Source organism: Calonectris borealis, chromosome 5, assembly GCF_964195595.1.
Source record: "Calonectris borealis chromosome 5, bCalBor7.hap1.2, whole genome shotgun sequence".
NCBI lineage: Eukaryota > Metazoa > Chordata > Aves > Procellariiformes > Procellariidae > Calonectris > Calonectris borealis.
In genome coordinates, this window is record NC_134316.1 from 51,095,624 (window position 1) to 51,119,599 (window position 23,976).

A 23,976-nucleotide genomic window follows, 5' to 3' on the forward strand; every position below is an offset into this window, starting at 1 on the left:
CAAGTCAATCTTTCCAGACCGTAATCATTTTGCTGCCATGCCTTGCTCTAGAATTTTTGCAGTTTATCAACAGCTTTTTTTATGTGAGCCCTTGACTTAGACAGAATATTCATCCTGCCTTACTGAACATGCATTATCTAAAAATAACACTGAAATTTTTTCCACTGTCATATCTATGATTTACAACCTCATTACTGAATGAAGTCATAGAATTATAATACTCTTCATGCTGACAACTAACTTAACCACTACTTGATTGTTTCTCCTGGCTTTAGTCATGCTTTGTCTCTTATTGTGTAATACACCTTTTGGGGATGAGGAAACATCTTTTTCTACAATGTCTCTGTGCAGCACATCATAAACTGATGCCTTGCTACATGAGGTGGATCACAAGCATTAACCACAAAAGAACATATAGTGACCGTAGCACAACATCTTGTATGAATGTAGAACATCAAATACTGTTTTTTGTTCTTGGGTTTGTTTGTTTTTTTCTTTTCAACTCCTTGACATGGAGAAAGGTAGCAGAGGTGATCAGTATCTGCAGAAACTGAGAAAGTACAATGAATCTCAAACAGTTTGTTACTGTGCCAAGGTTTCTAAATTTGCCCTTCAAATCTCAAATTAAATATGATTGCATAAATGTGCATTCAGAAGTAAAGAATTTTGACCCTAAACTTGTTCTTATCATGAAGTTCTGAATAATCATCATCATGAAGGTTCAAGCACAAATACTAGGTACCTGAATGAAAAGTAAGTCACCACTGTTGTAAGAAAATTGCCTTCAGAAGCATTTGACAAAGACCATTGGGCTTAGAAAAAGAGAGCCTATGGGCTTGCATTAACGTCCAATTGCAGTGTTGATTTACAGAGGGAACATTCCAAGTTTCTTAGTCTCAGAAAGCAGACTACAGATTGCAATTAATTTTCCTTTGCAGAGACATTGGAAGAGGGAGAGTATTAGAAAGGGTCTCTTTGTCCTTTTCTCACACAGCATTTGATGTCATGAATTTTCTTGCAGTTTTATTACTGTGCACCCAGACCTGGAAAGGCAGATCCTAACGTACTCACCGTGAAGTGTGTGGTTGTCAGCTGTGAAAATAGAAATGTAGCATTGTTAATTTTTTTTCTTCCAAACAAGTCCAGCTTTTCCTTCATGGACATGAAAACAGATTTGGCGTGTGCCTCTCTGTGAATGTGATGGAAGAGAATATAAATCCTTCAAGAGGTCTACATGGAATCTTTACAGGGTGGAGAGTTGGGGGGTTTTTCCCTCTTTTTTTTTTTCTTTTTCTTTTTAACAAAGAGGCAGTCTTTTGGCTTGTAAGTAATGGCATAGAAACTCAGCAACCTAATCTATGGTTCAATGTGAGTAATAAAAATGAGTTGTAGAGAGGAAGCGAAGAGTTGTGGAAGAGAGAGAGAGAAAGTAAAAAAGGAGAAATGTATGAGAAGAAGAGAAGGGAAAGAAAAATGAAGGGGAGAAAGAGTACAGTATAAAATCTTTCCAGTGAGTTCCGATACTGGAGTACGTGTATGTACAAATAACGGTGCAACAGATACCAGAGCACTAGCACTATGAGCACTACTGTATATTTGACTTTTTTTGATGTAAGAGAGTGCAGCTCCCCCTTGAAATTACTTCAGGCAATTCAAAGGAAACATTGGCTGCTCACAGAAATCCTACAAAATCTGAAAAAGGTTCCAAGAGTTTTTTTTTCTTTGCCAGCCATTTTGAAACAAAATCTATTGAGGGAGAGTGAAATCTGGCTCATTTCCTCTGCCTGTATGTTTCAGAGCCCTGCAAGAATCTTTTCTTTTTCTTCCTCCATTCGAGGATCAGCTCAGTTTTTTGTGAAGTATTTTTAGGTCATCTTTTTACAAAGAATAAAAAGCACTAAGAAAATGCCAAAGCATTATTAAAAGAGAATGGAAAATTTTATATACAAGGTTTAGCTAATAGCTCAAATATCCTCCCTACATCTCTGTCTTTTTGAAAGGATGCCAGACAGGGCTCAATTTCCTTTCAATATTGTAGATCAAGAAAAACATTTTACTGTATTCAGGGAAAGGGGGAGAAAGGAGGGAGAGACTGGCTATGTAGGGAAATGCTTTCTAGTGAAGAAAGAAAATCCTTAAATAAATAAGTTTTAAGGCTCTGAAATTGGAAATAAAACACACAGTCCTATAATTATAGATTGTTGCTTGGGATCCAGGTCAGTCTTATGTAGATAGAAACATATTCCCATTTGCTGGTGGCTTAGTAGCTACTATTGGCTGCTCCACCTATTAAAGCGATGTAACAATATCTATTTAAAAAATCATATTTTAAAGGTCTGCTAAATATTGAACCAAAATTTTTTTGGGTGTCTGCTGTGTTAAGGTAAATTTAGTTTTTGGAAAATTTCCACCAGAACAATTTGGTCTTTTCAAAATGTAAAATTAAGAACATATTGTTTTATTCAAATACCCATACTTCTGACACTTTTTTTCTTTCAATTCTTCTAACACCCACATACTTTACACTTTTACATGGGAGTGGTTGTTGCATCAGGAGCATGCCATATTCCAACCTTATGAGTGCTGCTAAAATTTTAAGAGTAACTGCATCTCACATACACCCAGTGGCTCTTTGCAGCTATGATTATCAAATATTCCACATCCACAGGGCATGCCCAGGCACGAGGCTAAGCACAACTATCCCTGAAACTGCCAAATTCCACATAGCCATACAAACCCCAGAGAAATAAAGAAGCTGTCAGAGTCAAGGAGAGGACAAGAGTTGACCCATATACAAGTGGACTGCAAAAAGAAGCCTGTTGAAAGACCTGGCAGGGAGAGAAGCAGACCTGGGCTGACTCAATAAGGAAGTAGGCCGGAAAGCAAGAGGGAAATTGCAGCATAGAATAGAAGCAGTAGAAAAGCTCGGCTTTGTGTTGAAAAATAAAAATGGCAGCCATGTCCACACTCATACTGTTTCTCTCAAGTCATATCTCTTTCTCCTGCCAGAAGCATTGTCCCACTGGATGTACAGTAAATGCATTCCAGAAATATGGTCATTCTACGCTAGAGCCTCACTGTACCTCATCCACCACTCCCTCATTTTTCCTCTAGTGATGGTCTTGTTGTAAGCATCAGCCTACCACAGATAAACATCACTGTTAACTGATGCAAAGACTGTGATAACAACTCAGGATAGTTCTCTACAAGGCAGACTTCTGGAAGCTTTTTTTCATTTCGCTTTTTGAAAACCAAGCAGGTTGCATAGAACATCTCTTTTTTTTGGTTGCAAGGTTAAGGTTCCAAAATGAGGAAATATCAGCATTCATCAGTGTATAATCATAATTCAGTCCCGTTGTATGCATAAGGAAGCCACCTTCACAATTTCACAATCATATATTTTCCTCCTTTGCAATACCTTATTCAGCATGCAGGAAAGCTCTGAAGTAAAAGTGATTATCGTTGGTAGCATCCATAATCCTCATAGAGACTGGGAAGTGTATAGCAGTTAGAATAAAGGATGGCAGGAAAAAAAGGTATGGTCAGGGCTGAGGTTAAAGCCTAAACTGAATTCCTCTCTCTGCCACATATTTTCTACCTGAAACTGGAGAAGTTACTTGAACTAATTTTTTTTTTTTTTAAAAACATGTGAAGGCTGCATGTTAACTTCTGGGTGTCTGAACTGAAACTTCAGCTCCAGTAAAAGAAATCTCATTGGTTCACAGCTGTAAGTGAAGTTAGAGAGAGCTACACTTTGAAGGCATGAAGTTCAGTTTACTCCGACATATTCTAAAACATTATTTCCTGCATGTCTCAGTTTTGTCAGAACTGCACGTGGTGTTAACGAATAGAACTGTACTGTCTCAAATCAAGATAATTGCTTTTTTTAATCGTAAAACCTCCTGGATGTGATAAGATTGGCTTGTCTTGGCAGCCTTTGTAAAGACAAACTACTGCTTTTGAGGCATTCAGGCACTATAGAAAAGCATGAGTCATCTCAAAGCACATGGCTTCTTGGTCATCAGACACAGTCCCTAAATGCCAAACATAGAATAAGGAGGCATAAACAAAACATTGAAAAGATGCTCATTAAGTGAGCACTGTCTATGTCATGCACTAAGTGAGTCTGGGGTCCTGGGAGGGTGAGGAGAGGAGGAAGCACGTGATCATACATTGAAGAAAGCATTGTAATTAGATGTATAAAGAAGCCAAAATTACAAAAGCACAGACAAACCTGCTTCTGCTAATTCCTACTTTTTGAATGTTTGACTTTGGGACTGTCATACTGTTCTCTTCAAACTGTATGTCTATGTAATTATCAGTTTATTTCCTTTCTTAGTTAATTTCAAATGGTTTGACCTAATTGTTTCTTATGATACTTAGTGGGGTACCTAGGGATATCTGTCGCCAGGTTAAAGACAGTGGCTCTGTGGGGAAGCCAGCAAATATGCAACAAGGAGAGAGAGCACTGAGTGTTAAGCTATTGAGATAAGCATATTCGCACATGACCTAGTGTAAGGAGAGAGAAAAAGAAAACACCCCAAACCCCCCCATTTTCCCTGGAATTCCCTGATTATTTACCAAGCTCACATTTGAGCAAAACAACCTATAGCAGCCAAACTGGCTCCATCCTCTAGAACCTCAGTGCTGGCAAGATAGAATTGAACGGACACCACTTTCATCCTTTGGAGCATCTCTCACCAACAAACCTCTTATCTCCCCCCTCTTGAGTATAGTATGGCCTCTTGTTAAAGGGCTAAAACTGCTCTGCCTGCACTCAATGCTCTCCAAGCAAGCTTAGAAAATTCTGCTGTGATTTTCTCCTCCAAAGACCAACTTCACTCTGAGGCACCACTGCTGGGCAGAGCAGCAGAGACCCTTTCAAATTAAAATGCAACTTTAATATCTCAGCTACAGCTTTTTTAGACAATTTCTGGGCTCTTTAAAATGTAAATCCAGTAAAAATATTCCTTCTGTACTGCTCAGTATGAGGAAATCCTTGCCAATGAAAAAACCATGTGCTTTAAAATTCCTGGAGCTCACTGTGGGAGATTTTCCACTCCTGTCCCACAGAGGACATTTTCCAGTTCTAGCCTCCCGTATCAACTGGGGAATGCCCTGATACAATTAGCGGGAAACTTAATCTCAAGGAGTCACAAGGAGACTGGAACAGCAGATCACATGGGGTAAGAGAGAAAGAGAGAGAGAAACTAAGGAAGGCTCTGTAGACTGTTAATAACACAACAATTTCATCTGAGTGCAGATCCAGCAAATAGTTACTACACCACACCAGATTGTAACCAGCATTCTTTTAAGGTGAGAATGGGAAATTACGCTTGCTTCTGCAGGTTTTAAATGTTTTTCCCCTTAATAAGCATCCACTAAAGGCAGAGCAATCATGTTACATATTGGTAAAAACCCACCCAAAATATGAACTAGTAAAGATTCCTATGATTCAGACATACATGGGCTTTCAAATAAAATCCTGAAGGGGATATAAAAATTGGAAGTTTTAAAGGAATTAAGGAATTAGGATAGAGGACCATCCAGTATAATATCTTGTCCTTAAGCAAGCAAGATGTGACACTCTAATAGGGAAGAGAGGAAAACCTGGCAACATGTACTCTTTCAAATACCAGGAATCAAGCTATTTATCTGTTCTACTTAAAGAACTCAAGAGAACTCATCTAATACCATTTCTAAAGTACTTTTCAAGTGTGTGTGATTTTTTTTTTCTTAATTAAAAAGGTCTTCATATTCTAAGCTGCCAATCCAGCATTATTCAACAGAAACTTAATTAACATAGTAGCCTCTAATAGTAAAGTTCACTTTTCTGTTAGGTTTACTTTCCATTCTAGCAACATTTTATTTTTATTTCCTGATCACTATGTTCCAAGCAATGCCAGTTTTGCCTCTTTAAGAGACAGGAACTTTATTTTAGTACCCTTCATATCTGATAGCTAATGATTCACATGATTTTGCTGTTATCTTTTGACTGGCACGAAACAAATGATCTTATGATGCTGTTTGGCTTTTGTATCAGATATACTGTACAATTTACATCTCAACTTTAAAACTACCAAGTAAAATACAAAACACATCAATTTCTTTTTCTCCATCCACCAATTTTACACAGCAATATCTAGTCAAGTTTATTATATGGGTACTTAAAACGGGCAAGAATTGCTATTTATTTAGCAGTACATCATCATCAATTGACTCTATCTGCAGGCTACATTTAAGGGTAAATTTGTCTGTCACTGCAATACAGCAATTGATTGAAAGCATATTGTTTTGACAATTTCAGATAAATATATGTAAGAATTTAAGGAGGAAGAACAGAGTGACTTGGAATCTGATCAGAATTCTGGGTCTTGTTCTTAAACGCAAAGGAACATTCATAGGCATAGTTACAGCAAGGTAGTCATCAGCACTCTGTATACAGTTGATTTAATCCTGACTAAAGCCAAATGCACAGCCAGATGGGCAAAAAAGAAGGAGAGCCCTTCTCAGAGTCATGGGCAAGATTCAGAGAATGAAACTAGATCCCCTGTTAGTCATGTGTACCCCAAAACTTTACTGCTCATTAGTCAACAGCTCCTTATTTATGTGTGGTGATTACTACATTTCCATGGCATAAACCTCCTCTTCCCAGTCACACCCTGAGCTCTTTCTCTCGCCCAGGAAATAAGCCACAAGCAGGTTGCTTTGCTGCTTTTCAGGTTCCAACTGTACCTTATTTTGCAATGCATTACTATAATTATTGCTTGTTTCTGGCTGTTCCCGTAATAATTTTCCAGCTAAAAAAATTTTCCTAAACAAGTTTATGATGCATTGAGGGGAAAAAAAGAGAAAGTATGTAGGAAACAAGCGATCATTTCCTCAAGTGCTAAGGATCCTAACCGGTCTTCTTCTGCTGCAGAATATTTTAAAATAAAGTTCACTATGCAGAAATACGAAACCAGCCCCCAGATACATGCATAGACATTTTGGTTCCTGCAGTCCCTATGCTATTTTTTTCCAGGCTGTTTCTGTGTCCTCTTGTAGGCTTGTACATCATTTTTTGGCTTGCATCAGTAGGGTTAAAGCATGTGGTACCCTCCACAGAACAAAACCCAAGGTGATGTAACTCTTGCTTTGCTCTTTCAATTGTTCTATGTCCAAACACCAGCCAAAGGGAATCAATCACTGCCTAGAAAAATTGAATCTTAGATGATGATTTGCATGCAAACTTTTCTGGAGAGAATAGGCGTAATACATGTTAAAACAAAGTGAATAAATGCAGAAAACAAATTGCTGATGTGTCTTTCATATACAATCGGAGTACAGAGGAGACAAGATTTGAGAGAGTTTGATCCAGTGAATTTATATTTCAAACTCCTGGTTGACAAAACAGTACACATGTGTTAATTAGGACCACTATGTTAGTATTTTTAATCTTGACATACCTGCAGTGTAATGCCAGGTATATATCATATAACTGTGTGCTGTTGCAATTTCTATTCTAGTTTGCACAGGTGTTTGTTTTGTCTCATTTTGCCTAAAAGCAAACAGAGAATGGTGTTAACAAAAATATGAAAGTGTCCTAGAATAGAGTTAGAGCTTTAAAGACTGAAAGTCTCTATGTCAGTGTCTCCTGAATCATTTAATTACAAAATTTATGAGTACTTTATGATTAATCCAAAGCACAGAATGCTCCCGTTGCTGCAGCAAGAGCTGCCTTTGCAAGCAGGAAAGTAAAACTAAATCCAGCGAGCTGAGGCTTGTTATTTCTTACGAGTTAGTTATGGTGATCCTGTAAGAGTAGAATTAATAACCGAGAAGTTATTAATTCGGCTGCCTCTACCTGCTGTGATGCTGAGCATACCTCCTACTTTGAAACTCTCCACTCATGTCACAGGAATGTTTACAGGACTGGAAGCAGAGCAGACTACGCGTAAAGACAGCAGTGGTCTGCTAGCTTTCAAGCTTGTGTAACTCAGTTTTCCAGAGATGAGGGAGACATTTTTAAGCAATTTAAATGAAGAAATTCAATGTTTCTAAGTTAACAAGCACCAAGCCTGGGAAATCCCTGCTGTTTGGTTTCCATCCTGTAACTCTCACTAGCTTCAGGACAGTCGAGAGCCATTTCACAAGTACTTAGGCTGAGATTTACCTGAAATTGAGAGCTAGAACCTTATTCCTCTTGAGCACAACATGACTGTAATAAACAGACAGAATTTTTTTTTTTTGGCAGAATAGTTATGTCAGTGAAACAACAAAGCCACAACAGTATTTAAAAACTAATGCCTATGTTCTCCTTACGGCCATTTGAAGAAAAGCTTTAATTTTTTATAAACCTAGCTCTGCCTCATTCTAATTTTCATATTTTCAAGTGACATTGTCCATTTACACACAAATCATATGGACAGTATGCAGGCAGGATTTTTTTCAACTTACCCAGTGGGTTTTTTTTTTTTCTTCTGGTTTATATCAAATGACTACTGCAGACTTAATGTTTCATAAACAAGAAATTCTGTCTCTTCTATTAAGTAGCATACACATCAATATGCCCTCTCACACAGACACCTTTCTTTTATAAACTTTTCCAATAAAATTATACATAAATAGAAGGAAATATAATCCTGATTACTTCTGATCATTTCAGGTAAAAATCTCTAGTGAAGAAGTTTCCAGAAATTCAATGAAAATACCTTGGACCATATAGTCTAAACAAAAATAATTTTGAAATAGACAACATGACAATAGACAACCTCATATTTTTATTATATCAACATTTAAAGTCCTCTAAAATCTTACTACTTAAGATTTATTAATTGTGATACAAAGCTGCTTTTTCATAAAGTGTAGTTTGTATGACACAAAGAAGTATTTGGGCTTTGTTATGGAGTTATTCTTAGTACCAATTTAAGAATTACTTTTGCAAGCCCAAACAACTGGGAAAGTCCTCTGAGAAAGAGGAGTTATGTCTTCCTTAGTGCACATTCTTCAATTTACTAACAGAAAAAATATTTACTGGTTTGCTAAATTGCTCTCTTTCTTAGACAGTTTGTGTATGAATAATACTGGCATGACATACAAGCCATGTATTCATTCAGGGTATTTTCTGCCTGTAGACAGACAGAACCCACCAATAGTCATTCAGCCTCACATTCTCCAAGCTTACTCAGAAGATAACCAGGCACATTTGGAAAAGAAAAGACAGTTAACTAACTGACTCAGTGAAAATGATCAGATTTCCAAAAATGATCCCCCTGACGTAATAGAAATGTCTTTAAAAGAACAAATGAGTCATGTTGCTATAGCAGGACAACATTTGCATGCATTGTAGCTATGCAGCATAACCATAGAAAACTTTGTGACAAGGGAATAATCATGCTCATGTAACTCATGCATACATACTATTATCTCGGTCTAGTGCTACACAATACAAGACTTCCCTTGGTTTCACTTGCTATGTGAACTATCACACACAGTATATGACAAATTCCTTCACTGGCACATATTGCATCTCTGGCCATGATTATTCCACCCAGAAAGACAGATAGCGAAGCTGCAGTGTACTGCGATTCCCTTGGCACTTTCAAATGTTAAATTCTCTAATGCTACACTTAAAAAGGGAACACCTGCAGAAAGTAGCATCGATCGTTTAGAAGACAGCACTTTCACCTTCTCCCACCAAGTGTTATGCCTGAAAGGAAGAAAACAAGATATTTACACCTTTCCCTCTGCAAAAGATGCTGCAGGCAGGGGGGTTATGTCTACTTTCACTGATAAATGTTTGGCCATTCCTTTCACTGAGACTTGAAAAGGCAGAACGCTGATTCATTGTGAGACAGTAAACCAAAGAAATGGATGCGTACAAAGAACCAGACCAAAACATAGACTCATACATACCTCAAGGACAAACCAGGAAGGATTCAAGGGGTCTCAGCTCAAGGCTGTGATTGTCAACAATCTTATCTCAACATTTTGATTCCACGTAGACCTATGGTTTGTGTCAGTAAAATGATTTTGATTTCTGCTACTGAACATGCTCAGAAAGCCCAAATGCAAAATTCACCGAGATTGCAAGAGCTAAAAAGCATGGCCAGTTTTCTTATCATTGATGGGAAATACTGATTACTGTTCACCTAACACTGAACAGTGAGATATTCTTTATTTATGGGAAGTAATAATTAATAAGGCATGGACTTACTCCTGAGAACTCCAGGACACCCTTCCACATTAGCCTCTTTGGCTGACTGTCTTTGCTTTTGAATGTTGTGTTCTTGGCCACACAGTGGCTCACTCTTATGATATAGGTAAAGATAACCAGGTGCCAGTTTACCCTCTGGTCTACCTATGGCTTTTTTCCTGGAATTGTGAACCCTTGTCAGAGGAAAGCACTGAACCACGGTCTTCTACTTTCTGAGCAAGTCTAAGTGTCAGACTTCCTTTCAGAGGAATGCATGCTAAAAATCCCATCATCACTGAGCCAGCATCAAATTGGCCTCTGAACTCTAGGGGTTTTCTTATGGGGAATTTCAGGTTTTCATATACCTCAAGTCATGACTAAAGTAGAATTCCAAGCCCAGGAAAAAAGCCAGATTTAAGAATTACTTCTCTACTGGCCTCTATCAGCCTGCCTTGAACAACCAGGCTGGCTTCTAGCCCAGTTCTCCATGCATTGCAAGATGCTTAACATCCATACGTTCCTTTTTTCATCTGAGACTTCTGTCATTACCCTCCAAGGTTTTCAGCAATTTTGACAGCCTAAAAGACTCAGAAATCCCAGGGCATGAATTAGCAATATAAATGCTGGTACTGGGACAGCTGTGTGCAAAAGATGTGTGGGAAAATCTCTCATAAAAACAAGCACCAAAGTTTTTCAGTCTGTCTCTTCCTTCTGAAAGAAACAGTGAATTGGATTGCCCTGTTTGGAATTGCATATTCCCTCAAAATCTGTAAGGCAAAGTGTTGCAAGTCAAGAGATTCCTCATTTGCTTCTTCATAATGTTCAGATGCTGGCTGCCAAGAAAAAATTACTTCTGAATTCAAAGTTCACTGTGCAAGACCATTACAGTCATAATAATGACCTGATGAAAACCTGTATTCTTCCATCATGTGTGGTTAACATTTACTCCACAAGATTTCATTCGAATGAGAAACCTCCTTGCGTGCACCTCTGATCACGAAGTCTGGTAAGCCTCATATCCTTTTCTCCTCATGAGGACTGGGTTCTTCCTCTTTATGTCTTTGAGAAGTAAAAACCAGAGTTTCTGAGCATTGTCAGCTCCTATGCAATAGTCTATTTCCCTCTTGGGTTCACGTTTACCAGCAGCTTCAGGTGAGAAATCAGATAACATCACTAGAGCATGATCTCCTGATTATGACCTGATAGATCTATTATGGCAGCAGAAAGCACAATATACATGCAGACAGACATCAGCAAATGTTGCATTACTGTCCATGGCTAAACAGTAGGTGAACTGAGGCAGCATATCTCACCTTGCAAATGTAAGAGTTCTCTTGTTTAAATGCAGCTAGTCCAGTATGACGTTAAGCCAATGGAAGTATTAACTCATCTCTATTTCTCTGCCCATGTTAATACTGAGCTGCAATCAGCATTTCAAATAGTTATTTTCAAAGTAACTACCAGGGTGAGGCCTTTGTTTTAAAAAAAAAAAAAAATTCTTCCATTAAGTCTTTAGAAATGTGTCCAGATGATCAAAACAACCACCAAAAAAGAAGGTCCTGAAAATTACTTTACCAAAGAGATCTCACACTAACTGACCTATAGAGTTTGAGGTTGTCAACTGATGACCTGTTCTGTGTACGGAATGACTTATAGTAGATCACCATGCATGAACACTACAGTTTGCTGAACTGTTAAAAACAAAAACCAAATATAGATGACAATCCAAATAATTTCTGGACAAAAAGGACATACTGGTGTTCAAACAAGTTTCTGCCATTTAAACTAGTGGTTGTGATAATTCTGTCTTTTCTTATACACTGCCAGAGATTTACATAGATAAATTATAGAATGAGGTGTCACATCTGAATGGGTTTTCTCTGAAAAAGGTGTACTTTAAAGATACTATGGCATAGGCTGAAGTGTGAGCTAGCAACTTGTACAAGGTATGTATTGAAAATCAGAAAGAAACTCCTGTAGCAGATGCAACCATCAAACCATTTGAGATTGAAAATTCAGTTGCTGAACATGGACTTTGATTCTCAGAGACAGCTGCATTTAGGGAAATATGACATTAGTCACCTTTGGAAGAAAATTGTACAAGAAACTCCCTGAAGTGGAAAGAAAGCCACACACCTCCCCAGAACTAATCAGGGGAGTTAGTTATGCAAACAAATTTCATTAGTTATCAGACTGTTTTGGATAATTAAGTCTCATGGGCCAGGGTGTAATCACTGGAAAATTCCCACCTTCTCCCCACCTCTGTGTATAACTTTGAATAGATTCTTCATGTGTCTTATTCCTGTTTTACTTCAGCTCATCTATCATACAACTCTACTGAAAACAGGATGCAGAGGTGAATTGTTATCTCCCAGGTTAAATCGTTAGACTGTAAAGAAGAGACTGGAGCTCCTGTCCCAGTGAACTTAAGCTCTCTGTGCCTGAATATTTTTGTACCCTAAAAAGACTCTGCAAAGATAACTTAATTTGTCTTTATGCTCAGAGGCTGGGAGACACAGAAGAAACTAGACAGAATACCAGTCTAGTGTCATGTAGGTGAAGGTCAACCACAGTTTTTGATGAGTCTGCAGACCTGCCAGCAGACCAGCAGGCAGATCATTGCATCAGGCTTTTAACTGAGACCATGGGTGAGTTGCAACACAATGGAAGGCTGCTAACCATTTCCTGTGGATCAGAATTAGGAAAACAGTGCTTTGAATGAGAACAGCTTTGCAGTTCTGGAAACAGACCCAGTTGTCAGGAATCAAAGACAGGTGTCAGAAGAAAAGGTAGTGGGGAGAGCATAAAACAATAACCACAGACTTGCATGATCAACTACATAGGGAAACACCTGAAGATGCTGTAGGGTTACTGTGGCTAACTTCAAGGCAGCTGCATCCACAGCAAGCTGAAAAAACTTGTTCATCTTGCACCTGCTAATGGGCTCAAGCGAAAGAGAACACAGGCCCAAGCTTTGGGACTTTGCCATTATCACATTTATATTTGAAAATCCATAATTAAAAAGAAACCTTGAAACATTTGGCTTTATAAAAATATGCCTTAACAACACAAAATCAATGAAGGAAAAACCCTGCTCTGACTTGTAATCTTGGATAATAATGCATTAAAAAAGAAAAAGAAGACATCCTACTCTAGATTAGATCTATCCTGACAAATAAATATGGCAAAAAAATCAATACGGACTGTAAAGTAGATGCACTACTAGAAATACTTTTTCCAAAGCACACTTGTGATATTAGATCGCTACCAGCAGATTTCTGAAAAAAATGTCAACCATGGCATCAGTCTATACAAAGGGAGAAAAGAACAATATGAGCAATTCTTACTTGTTCTTTAACAAAAAAAATCTTCTCTTAGCATTAATAACTTTGCAAAAGTGTTTTGATTGAAACAGAGAAGAAAAAAAAAAACCAGGCTAGAAATTGTACAGCTTGATAGCTGAGAAACTCAGAGCCATAGATATGCTCCCTTTATGTTTATTTGATTTGATTACTAATTTAATTTACTTTCTAAGAAAACTTACATGGCAAAATAAGCATCTTTGACATGATGGCTTTGTTTCTATTACTTAAATCAATATTACACTAAATTTCTGGTAAACCATACAGCTGTAATTGATTTATATTGCAATAAGCATGTTCCTTATGCCTCTCTATACCAGCGTCTATAGCACGTCCCCAGGATTAACAGACTTTGCGAGTTGTAGGAAAGTCAATTCAGACACTGATGGTTCTTCATGAAACAGCTCAGACTTTCAAACAGTGCAGAGGAGTCCAATAAAGGAAAGTCCTGCCTGGGGAAACACAGTACTTTTTCTAATGGCAGCTGCCATTGAGTCATCAAGCAAAAGTGGTGAGGGACAACCTCTTTCCCAATGCCTTGAACTTCAATGATTCAAAGACACCAAGTACATAACATGCTGTTTCCTTTCAAAAATTAACCACAAAACCCAAAGAATATTATGAAAAGAAATAATGTAGCTAAAACTATATCTAGGGGTGACAAACCAGACGGACTTGTGATGGACCAGCTGATGCATAAAAAATGCAAAATAGCTAAAAAGATTTCCCTTTTTATAATACTATTTTTGTATGTCATAATGAGCTAAAAGTCCTTTTTTACTTAGAGCATTCTAGAAAACACGGTTTGGGCAAAACCTCCATGAACCTGCTAGCTAATAAGAATGGTGCTTAAATTGATTGTCCAACAGAGTCTTTTTACTACATATTGCTGAATATGTAATAAGAACAAAAATTTAGGCTGAAAGCTCTCAGATGAAGTCAATGGAGCTACACAGGCTGAGACCAGTGGAGAACCAACCCTTTGTCAGACTGTAAAAAGGGAGTAATACACAACAGCTCAAGGAGTGCCTCTTAACTTAGTGTAAACAAACTGTATTATTTACTTGAACAAGTCTAATAAAAAAGTAAAAATAATGAGTGTAAAAAAGAGATCATAACATGCTTCCTATATAATGAGATCAGAGTGTAGTATCCAGCAGCTGGATACTACCATCTCGTTGTTATAGTAATGGGTGTTATCAAAATGCATAGTTTCTATGTTGCAGTCTAGACCCACTGTTTTACAAAGAAATCTCCAAAACTATATTTTCATGCTAATAAATAGCATGCAAGCAAATATCTATTTGGGGGAGAGGGAGGAGGGTTGCTTTGGTTTAGTTTTTTAAGAGCAGCAGCCTCCAAGATGGATCTCGGCAGCTGCTCAACAGCATGCAGTAACATGGAACACTAAGTTTGCAACAATCCAAATTGAAGCTCTTCAAGGAGCTTTCTAGGGAGGCTGGAGGCAATTAGACAACCTGGAACATTTCCCACAGCACAGTTAGCTGTACAGCCCCTTCCCAATCCTCTGCTTATTCCACTACTCTGCTGTGACCCTCCTTGCTAACTTTCCAGCACAGTCTTAAAAGCCAATTGCTGTAGTATATTATACAGGCTTGGAAACTACTCAATGCTACTATTTGCACCGTGCAGAGAGAGAGAACTTTGCCTTTCCTTTCAGATGGGACAGCATAGTTAAAATCTTGGCCAGATGTTCAACTTGGAAGAGATTTAAAATTAACATTCAAGTATGAAAGACCTAATAACCCATGGAAACAACTGGAGAAAAAACACTATTATTAAAATGGCAGAAGAACCAAGGATAACTATACTTATTGTTGACATGAGTGAAAGATCACTTGCTTCCATTCAAATCCTCTCATATTTCATACAAAATATAAATTTGAACAGGCAGCACTTGACTAACAGTAAAGCTGAGGCCTAAACTAAGAGTGGGAAAAGAGACTTAAAAAATGAAAACAGAAGAAAATGAGAATGGAAAATTGAGAGGCACACAAAACAGAATGATGGGAGAACCAGCTGAAGTGAGTGTGCTGGGAGACAAAATTGGACAACAGAGAAAGGAAAAAAGATAAATGAGACACACTGAGAGGAAGGGTAAGAGGAAGAAAAAAAGAAAAAAAAAGATGAAAGCAAGGCCATGGGGAAAGGAAAGCACAAGATAAGGCACTGGGATTGAATAAGATAAAGCAAACATCACCTGGAAGACCCTGGTCTTCCTAATGGGTCACCTGCAAGTTTTGGGAACACTAATAGCTTTACATGTTCTACTAATAAACATCTACTAAATCTTCTACAAATTTTTTTCCCAGATTAATTAGTTAGCTGGCTGACTACCAAGTAAATCTGCCATTGTAAAACTGTTTTCACCTTAAAACACATTAATCTCTACAACAGTGAAGCTGTGCAGCATACCAACTAAATTACTGTAAGTACTTTATATACTGTATATTGTTGACTGGAGAGTAAATACTGTATACAATGTATGAATATACATGGCTACAGACTGCACCCTCTCTCAAGGGTTATCCTCACTTTAGCACTGACTGTCACTCTAAATCTGTACCTATTTAGTGGTGGCTTTGTGAAATAAAAAGCTTTTCAAAGTTAAATTTTCAGAGGCTGCCCTAATCATGTCAAAACATATAAACACAATGAAGATCTCTAACATTTCATTTTACTCCAGAGGTACTCTTTTGACACAACCAATAAAGCTTTCCAGGATATCTCATCATCCACCAGGTCACTGAGTGAGGGCTACAAATTTTTGAGAGCACTCTTGTATTCTCATTCATTATGTAGCTTCTAAAACAGCTTAAAATGGCAACATTAAAGACCGATACTTGGCAGTTATGGATAGAACTTGAGGAAGATCTTGTTGCATCATAAACCATCCCACACTTGTTCTTGAAGAAGTAATAGCTGTCCAAGAAAAGGATGAACTCCTCCTATAATGCCCTAAAAATGAATATGGATTTATTTTGCCTTTTTCCAGGCATAGTGCACTTGGCAACTTAGTGTATTTCTTCCTACTTAGGCCAGTTCTGTGTGGCCTGATATTTTTCAGATGAGCTTTTTGAATCTAAAACCTAGCAAGGCAGAAAGTAATAGCATCCTGAGTTTGCTATACCTCTGGCTTTTAGAACAGAGGTCTAATGCTGAGATAAAATGAAACTGGTTCTAGTACCCTAAGTATACACAGACAATTAAGGTAAAAATGAAAACTCCTTTGTTAAGTGAAAAGATGGGTACATTACAAATGGGTCTCTGAGACTACACTTCCCATCTGTTAAAGCAACATATAAGAAATGAATACAACAGTGATTTTGAAAGACAAAAAAAGTCTCTGTAAAACATAAGCTGGAAGGCTTGACATTCTGCTAGGAAAATACATTTATGAAAATACAAAGATTAATCTTCAATAAAAGTTGAGATAAACTTGAATAAACAAACATAAAAACTCAGATTAAGAAAAGACTGGAACTAAAAGAGGCTGATCTGGAATTCAGAACACATTTTCACCTTGGTAAAGCTGCAGCAAGGGAGATTGCCCATGAAAGCCATAATGCATTGAGGTCTTCAAAAGTTGCGCCAAAAAATGACTCACTCTTGGGAGCAGCAAGGGCCAGAGCAGTCCCAAAGGGACTGAAAACAGTGGGCAGAGCCACATGCTGCTAGTAAGTGTTTATCAACACTCCCAGGCAAGGCAAGTGATGAACCAGGTTCAGAGTCCATCCAGGGAGTCCAGTCAGGAGCAGAAGACGGCCAGAAACAAGGCTATAATGTACATCCAAAGAGTCTGTTCCAGGAGACAAGCTGCTTACAGCCAAGATCTGATACCTGTAATTCACTTTTCTTAACAAATGGCTTTCTGCAGTCTGAGAAGCTTCATGAGGAATACGTTATTTAATATGCATAATTCCAGAGCTATTTCTCTAGGTAAGGGCTTTGCTTCAAGTAACGTGCCCAACAGGATTATTTTCTGCATCTTCTCTCTATACTGACTTCTGGGTCAACCTGAGGCTGTTCCAAGGAAGCGTACATCTTCAGAAATCTCATTTAAGCACTCTGAAAAGGATGGTTTTCCTTAAGACTTCTTTTCTGAACAGATTTATAAGCCTAATGTCTTCTGATAGTGTCCACTAAGGTCTTCAGCAATATTGCATTTATGATCTACCATAGCTTCTTTGGAGGTACTGTGCCATCACATAAGCATAAGATCCAGCCAGCAAAATGCTTATAGGTGCCAGAGCAGAGGAAAAGAAGGAAACTGCCTCAAAGGAACAGGGTAAGGGAAAATGAAACTACTGCAATAGCAGGAAAGAGATATGAGAAAAGAAGACCAGGCAGTCTGGAAAATAAAAATAAAACACTGGGTACACAAAGCTTGCTGGAACTGGAAAGGCCAGCAACAGGTATGACAGGTAGATTCTGTGAAGTAATCTGCAAACAGAGGCCGTATGGCTAGTTCCATACAAATAAAAAATGAACTACCAAAGACCCATCCTCTGGTTGTTTTCAGCAGAAATGTGCCCCTTGTTCTGGCTTTCTGCCCCTAAATTCAGTGACCCCTGAGTAGAAGATTGAGTTGATAGCTCTTGCCTTGCTTTATTTGTAGGCAACAGTCACAATGCTGTGATTGATCACCATATGTTTACCCAGAAGGCACGGCAAAGCAAGCTTCTGCTCTTTCTGGAGTCTATGAAAACTACAGAGAAGAGCCTGGTGTTTGCAGGCCATAGTGCATTTGCCTTCTTAGAAATTGGAAATTGCTAGCATGCCGCCAAACACATTGGCATATTGTAGTAATTCTGCTGCTGAGACAAGAGCAATGACAGCACTTTCCTTTCTTAAAAACAAACTGTAATTAATGATTCAGTGAGATGCAGTAACACTGTAGTAAACAGTAGAGATGAGGCCTATTAGTTATGAAGCACGATGGAACTTTTCTCAGGAAGCAGTGTTTACCCTCTCTCTAAGGCATTGCTGTTTTTTTCTTTAGCTTATTCACTGCCATAGAAATGAATGTGCTCTTTAAAGATAACAGTTACTTTTGTGATTTGGCAGTAGCTCTAAATGTCAAAGATGGAAATCCTGACTTTCTTAAAATTTAAGTGTAGTAAATGTTTTATTCTATTATGTGCTGGAGATACAAAAAGGCCTGTGGAAAATTCAGGTCACAATAAGAAGCAAGTTTCTTCCACATCTAGGGGACAGTTGTATTACACGCTTTGATTGCTGTTTCCTTCTCCCATACTGGAACTTGAAAACTTACGAGTGATGTGTCTAATACCTATGTCCGTACTTAGTTGCAAATGGCTCTTATTTTCCAACCATCCTTTTCTGCATCACTCCAGCTGTTATAAGGTAACCCAGTAAGTTAATGTGTGGATTTTTTTAACTAGTCTTTGGTATCAGCAATTCTCCTCCTCCTACGTCATTCTGCCTTCTGTCCCTAGTGCAGGCAAATTTAGACAGTTTTCCACACCCTTTGACGCATTCTAGAAAATAGAGCTTACTTTACAGTAAATTGAACCAAACTTGCTTGGTGAAGTAGGTGCTATAGAATATTTTAACATCAGAATGTGAGGGTATGCCTGCTTAAAATTCTGATAAACAATACACTGTGGAAATGCAGCCTGGAAAGTTACGACTGTTTCCAAAACTCCAAAAAGAATGATTGATACCCCACTGGAGTTTAATCATGCTATACCTTAGGGATGACATACAATAACATGTATTTAGTTATTATAGAGAGAATCTTTCCTTCTCAAGCACCCACCCTACTGCTAATAATCCTGAAAAGATTGTCTTCTCTGTAAAATCCAGATTTTTTTTTTCCTCCAGCTAAAGACCAATAGCAATTCCATAGAAGAATCTGCCATACAGGGGATGGATGTCTGGATAACAGATTTGACTCTCTGAAATGTCAGAATTGAATAAAAACACTGGAGAAGATAAAGGCAGAGAATCATTGAAGTACAGTGTTCTCATGGTGAATACCCAAGTGCATAGCAAACTACACTATAGCAAACAACTTTTGATCAAGACCACTGGGGTAGGTATCTTTTCTGTTAAAGGAAAGTCAGGTTAGATGGGTTGCTAGCATTTATCATTGGCATCAACATGTGATACCGTGAGCAGAAACTCATTTAGATTCAGTAGCTGTTAAAAATGGAAAGGGAACAATGAAAATAAACCATGGTTTTGTTGTCTGTAGCTTGTTAAAAAGGATTGCAAGAGATGCTCACTTGGGAGAATCTTTGATTCTTAAACCATGCACAATGGTGTATTAGAGAAAGCAGTATATCTGCCTTTGCAGGTTTGTCCTCCACATGTGGTGGGGTGATGTCCCATACTGTAGACATCTCAGAGTGGTGTGGAAGGCAAAAACTATACTCTGTTAGACTGAGAGAAGCTGAAGAAGCTTCTTGTATCCTTGCTCACCACATCAGACATGTACAAAGGCTTAATAGACCCTTATTGCTCATATTTTTCTAAAACATTTCATTCAAATGACACAGGCAAAGAAAAGTGCTTGTATCTCTTGAATATGTCTGAGCCATAAAGATGTGGCCTGATTCTTCTGGGATTTTAATTAAAATGCTTTGGAAGTATTTTCCTGTTCATTTCCCTGCAGAAACAGACCTGTAACATCTGGAATTAATACCATATGTTCATGGCAGTGTTCAGAGGATAAGGCATCTCAGGAAGTTCTCCAGTGATTCCTGGAGGAAGCTCCCTTTTACCCAATACAATACTTAACGCCTAATGCATTACACACAAGGCACCAAAAGAGCTGAAGTATATCAGCAGCCAAAAAAGAAAAACTGCAAAATAACAAACCATTCAGTCTAGATTGGGTGTCTGCACTTAATAACTTGCCATTTTCCTCTGAGCCACATCGAAGTAACTTCTCATAATGCTCTACAATGTGACAACAGAGGGCTGCAACACTCACACTGTGACACCACTTTATGGAGCAGAAAAGAGGTGGAGAATCAAGGCTATTTTCTTTGGAACTGAAATGGTTTTATTTTTATTAAGTACATTGTATTCAAGGAGGCATTGTTTTCCATCAACACGAACTGAAAAAGCGCCTGGCTGGCATCCCAGGCACAAATTGTCCTTGCTGGATACTTGAACTAGGCCAGACAAGCCACTGAATAACTCCATCTCTATCCTGCTGATCATATATGCACTCAATAGAGTCCACATAAGAAATCTCAAAGACTTGTTGCATTATATACTTACAATGGCTGGAGTGAAGGCAGCTGCACAAATGTTAACTTTTACTGTGGATAAAAACCCATGATGCAGAAGAGGCATGGAAGATAAGTGCTCTGTTCTGGAGCTCACTGAACAGTTCCTGAAACAGAGAGACAAGGTTGGCTGTGAGTGGCTGGACAACTCACTTCTTCCTCCATTCACCAGACTTGCTCTGCTTCCTACAGTGCCAGCCAGTTGACCTGCATCTCCATTTTCAATACCCATCTCTAGTCTCTGGCATAAGTTCCTCTTCTTCGAAACTCCATAACCCTCTTCAGCATGGTCTCCTTCTGTAACCTTCTATCTCACCTGCTGGCATGTACTCCCCCTCCAGACAATTTCTCTTCCTTGGAATATAATAGGAAATGCATGCTCATCTGTTGTAAAAATCAGGCCTAATTACGGACTTAATTACATGACTATATGAATTACAATCATGTTAATTAATTGTTAATTTTTATTCCAAATAATCAGTTGGAACAGTACTAGGAAAAATCCAGTGTATGGCCTTTTATAGCAATTCATTTGCCTTGGTGTTTGAGATCAAAGGCATTGCTTTGATGATGTCGTGCTCTTGGTTTAAGACAACAAACCTAGTGTGTTGTAATCAGCATCAGATGCCAGATGTACCAGCATCTCTTGCTTTTTTCCCTACTGTTTTCCTGCTGTAGTGTCAGCCTACTATTCACTAAAGAAGTGTTTTATTGTGTATGTGCAAAGTATTTAGAAGATGCCTACCTAATTATTCTTAGGTTTTGGAAAGTCATGTGTGCTGGGAAAAGTCCATATGCTCTTAGGATTTTCTCCTTCGTTTATGTCTAGGTTGAGGGCTTTTTCATTTAAAAAATAAAAAAATGCATACAGAGGAAGTAACTATATTTCATAGTAATTTACTATGTAATGCAGTTATCCTGAGAAGCACTATTTCATTTTTATTTCCACTCTAAATACTCAATAAAGGAGTCCAGTTGTCTTCTTGGCTGGATGTGTTCAATATGAAATCAGAGCACACTTCTAATTTATTGTTTGCATACATCTTACCCCGTTTTAGTAGCAGTTACATGTTTTTCAGTTCCTGATTTTAAAAAATTTCTGTGTTTTCTTTCATTTGCCTAAGTAAATCACTTGGTAAGCACCTGATAAGCAGGCAGTCCTTGAAAACCTGGGGCGAGACTATGTTTGCAGTTTGGAGTTTCCTGGGCACCTACACTTAAAACTCAACAGTCATCTGTAAACATTTAGCTTTGTGCCAAGAGTTACTAGACAGAACTTTCCTCCTCTTTGATTCATGATCCAAATCTCCAATTTATAGATAACAGTAGCTGATGCTGAAGATGGATCAGATTTAATCAAAAGTGAAGATTAAAGCGTCTCTTTCCTGCTGTTTCTATTTCATTGAACTTCAATTCACTGCTATAAATTATCTGAAATCTATAAGAAAGATAATAAAATCAAGCTATTCTCCAGCAAGTCCTTTGTTTCTCATTTTGAGAGTAGCTTGCAAGCTGGTTTCTCACCTGTGTATGAAACAGCTCTCTGTCAGGAATGCAGAAGTGGTATGTAGCATGTGTATCTTTATCTTCAGGACGTGCACATGTCTCCAAGTCTAAGGAAAATTTCATTCGTTTTATATTATACATTGCAGTGGAAGTACAAAAGGCCCTGTCAAAAAAACAAACATTAAATTAAAAACAAAATCATTCAAGTTCATTCTTTAGGGAAACAAGAAACAGCAAGTCAAACCCTAACAGTGGTTTCTCTCCATGCTTATTCAGTGACGTAACTCAGCGATGACAGTTAGTTGTTTACACACAAGCCTCAGTGTTATTTTAGACACCTTTGGATATCCCACCTGGTCTCTAGCTGCCACTCATGAAAAGCAGTTATTGTCTCCTATTGTTTTAGCTTTTTCTTTTTCTTTTTTTTTTTTTTTTTAAACCAGGTGTAAAGGGCCACCACAATCCCAACATGCAACTTGGGGGGTAAAAAGAATTAAAACAGTAAAAGCAAATTATAAACCATGCTAGCTTCAACAATGGTGTATTTTATATATCTCTCAGTAAACAGCTTCTAATAAAGTGATTTGGCAACAGTTACAGGTACCCTGCTCTAAACTGTAAAACACAGTATGTGCTTTACGTTAATGAGTCCTGCTTTAGTGAATCTTGAAGAACTAAAAAAGTTTACAGATGGACAAAGGAATTCTTTGTCTGAAGGGGTGGCAAATCCTGCTGGATTACAGTGGGTAGTGAACAGTTTACAAAGGAGGAAATAAAGTAATCTTAATTAAATACTTCCTCTTGCTTCACAGGCTTTCAGCAGTTAGCTCAAAAGAAACCATTCAAAGAGTTTTCTGGATAGGCAAATTAATACAACATTCACAAATATATATATATAAAATAGTCACAAATTTTTACTTAAAGCCTCTGCTTTTCTCCTTTTGCAGAGGCTGTGAAGATAAATATTAACCAGTTCTTGACACGGGGCTGGTAACCACAGAAGACAGCTTCAAGGAGAAGCAACACGAGCAGGGATTATTCAAGGCCAGTGGGAAGATGAGCTAACGACTGAGAAAGGATGGCAACCCAAGCTTACAGAAAAGGAGGCAGCAGGGCTCTGGTTTTTTTGCCTTCAGCATATGATTCACAAACTGGCTGATATTTCAAGACTTACTTCTAACAAACAAGAACAAAATGCTTCTAGAACATCTCTACCACAGTCAGAATAAGATCCACACCAGGAATACCCAGCCTTCACATTTCTAGTGGTGGAGAAACGGTTACCTTAAAAGTACAGGGACACTGTTGAAATCATCACAAGGAAAATACAAATCTAATTGGTAAAATTTCTCTCACCTTTAATCTCTGGAATCTTTATAATGTCCCCAAGTAGCTAAACTACTGATCACAGAATCATAGAATCATTTAGGTTGGAAAAGATGCTTAAGATCATCGAGTCCGACCGTTAATCTACCACTGCCGAGTCCACCACTAAACCATGTCCCTAAGTGCCACATCTACACGTCTTTTAAATACCTCCAGTCATGGTGACTCAACCACTTCCCTGGGCAGCCTGTTCCAATGCTTGATAACCCTTTCAGTGAAGAAATTTCTCCTAATATCCAATCTAAACCTCCCCTGGCGCAAC

The 23,976-nt window shown here is 38.1% G+C and overlaps 2 protein-coding genes across 2 annotated transcripts in view; both read right to left on the reverse strand.

Annotated features, from left to right (window-relative positions):
* The window catches only part of CD44 (CD44 molecule (IN blood group)), a 113,162-nt gene extending 92,244 nt beyond the window's left edge, over positions 1-20,918 (reverse strand). Inside the window, exon 1 of the mRNA XM_075152398.1 lies at positions 20,815-20,918. The gene's annotated coding sequence lies outside the window, so the exon portion shown is untranslated. The remainder of the gene's footprint in view (positions 1-20,814) is intronic.
* PDHX (pyruvate dehydrogenase complex component X) overlaps positions 20,846-23,976 on the reverse strand; it is a 79,890-nt gene continuing 76,759 nt past the window's right edge. Inside the window, exons 11-12 of the mRNA XM_075152391.1 lie at positions 22,347-22,491; positions 20,846-20,929 (exon numbers count right to left, since the gene is read on the reverse strand). Of these exons, the coding sequence (XP_075008492.1) occupies positions 20,846-20,929; positions 22,347-22,491 (229 nt within the window). The remainder of the gene's footprint in view (positions 20,930-22,346; positions 22,492-23,976) is intronic.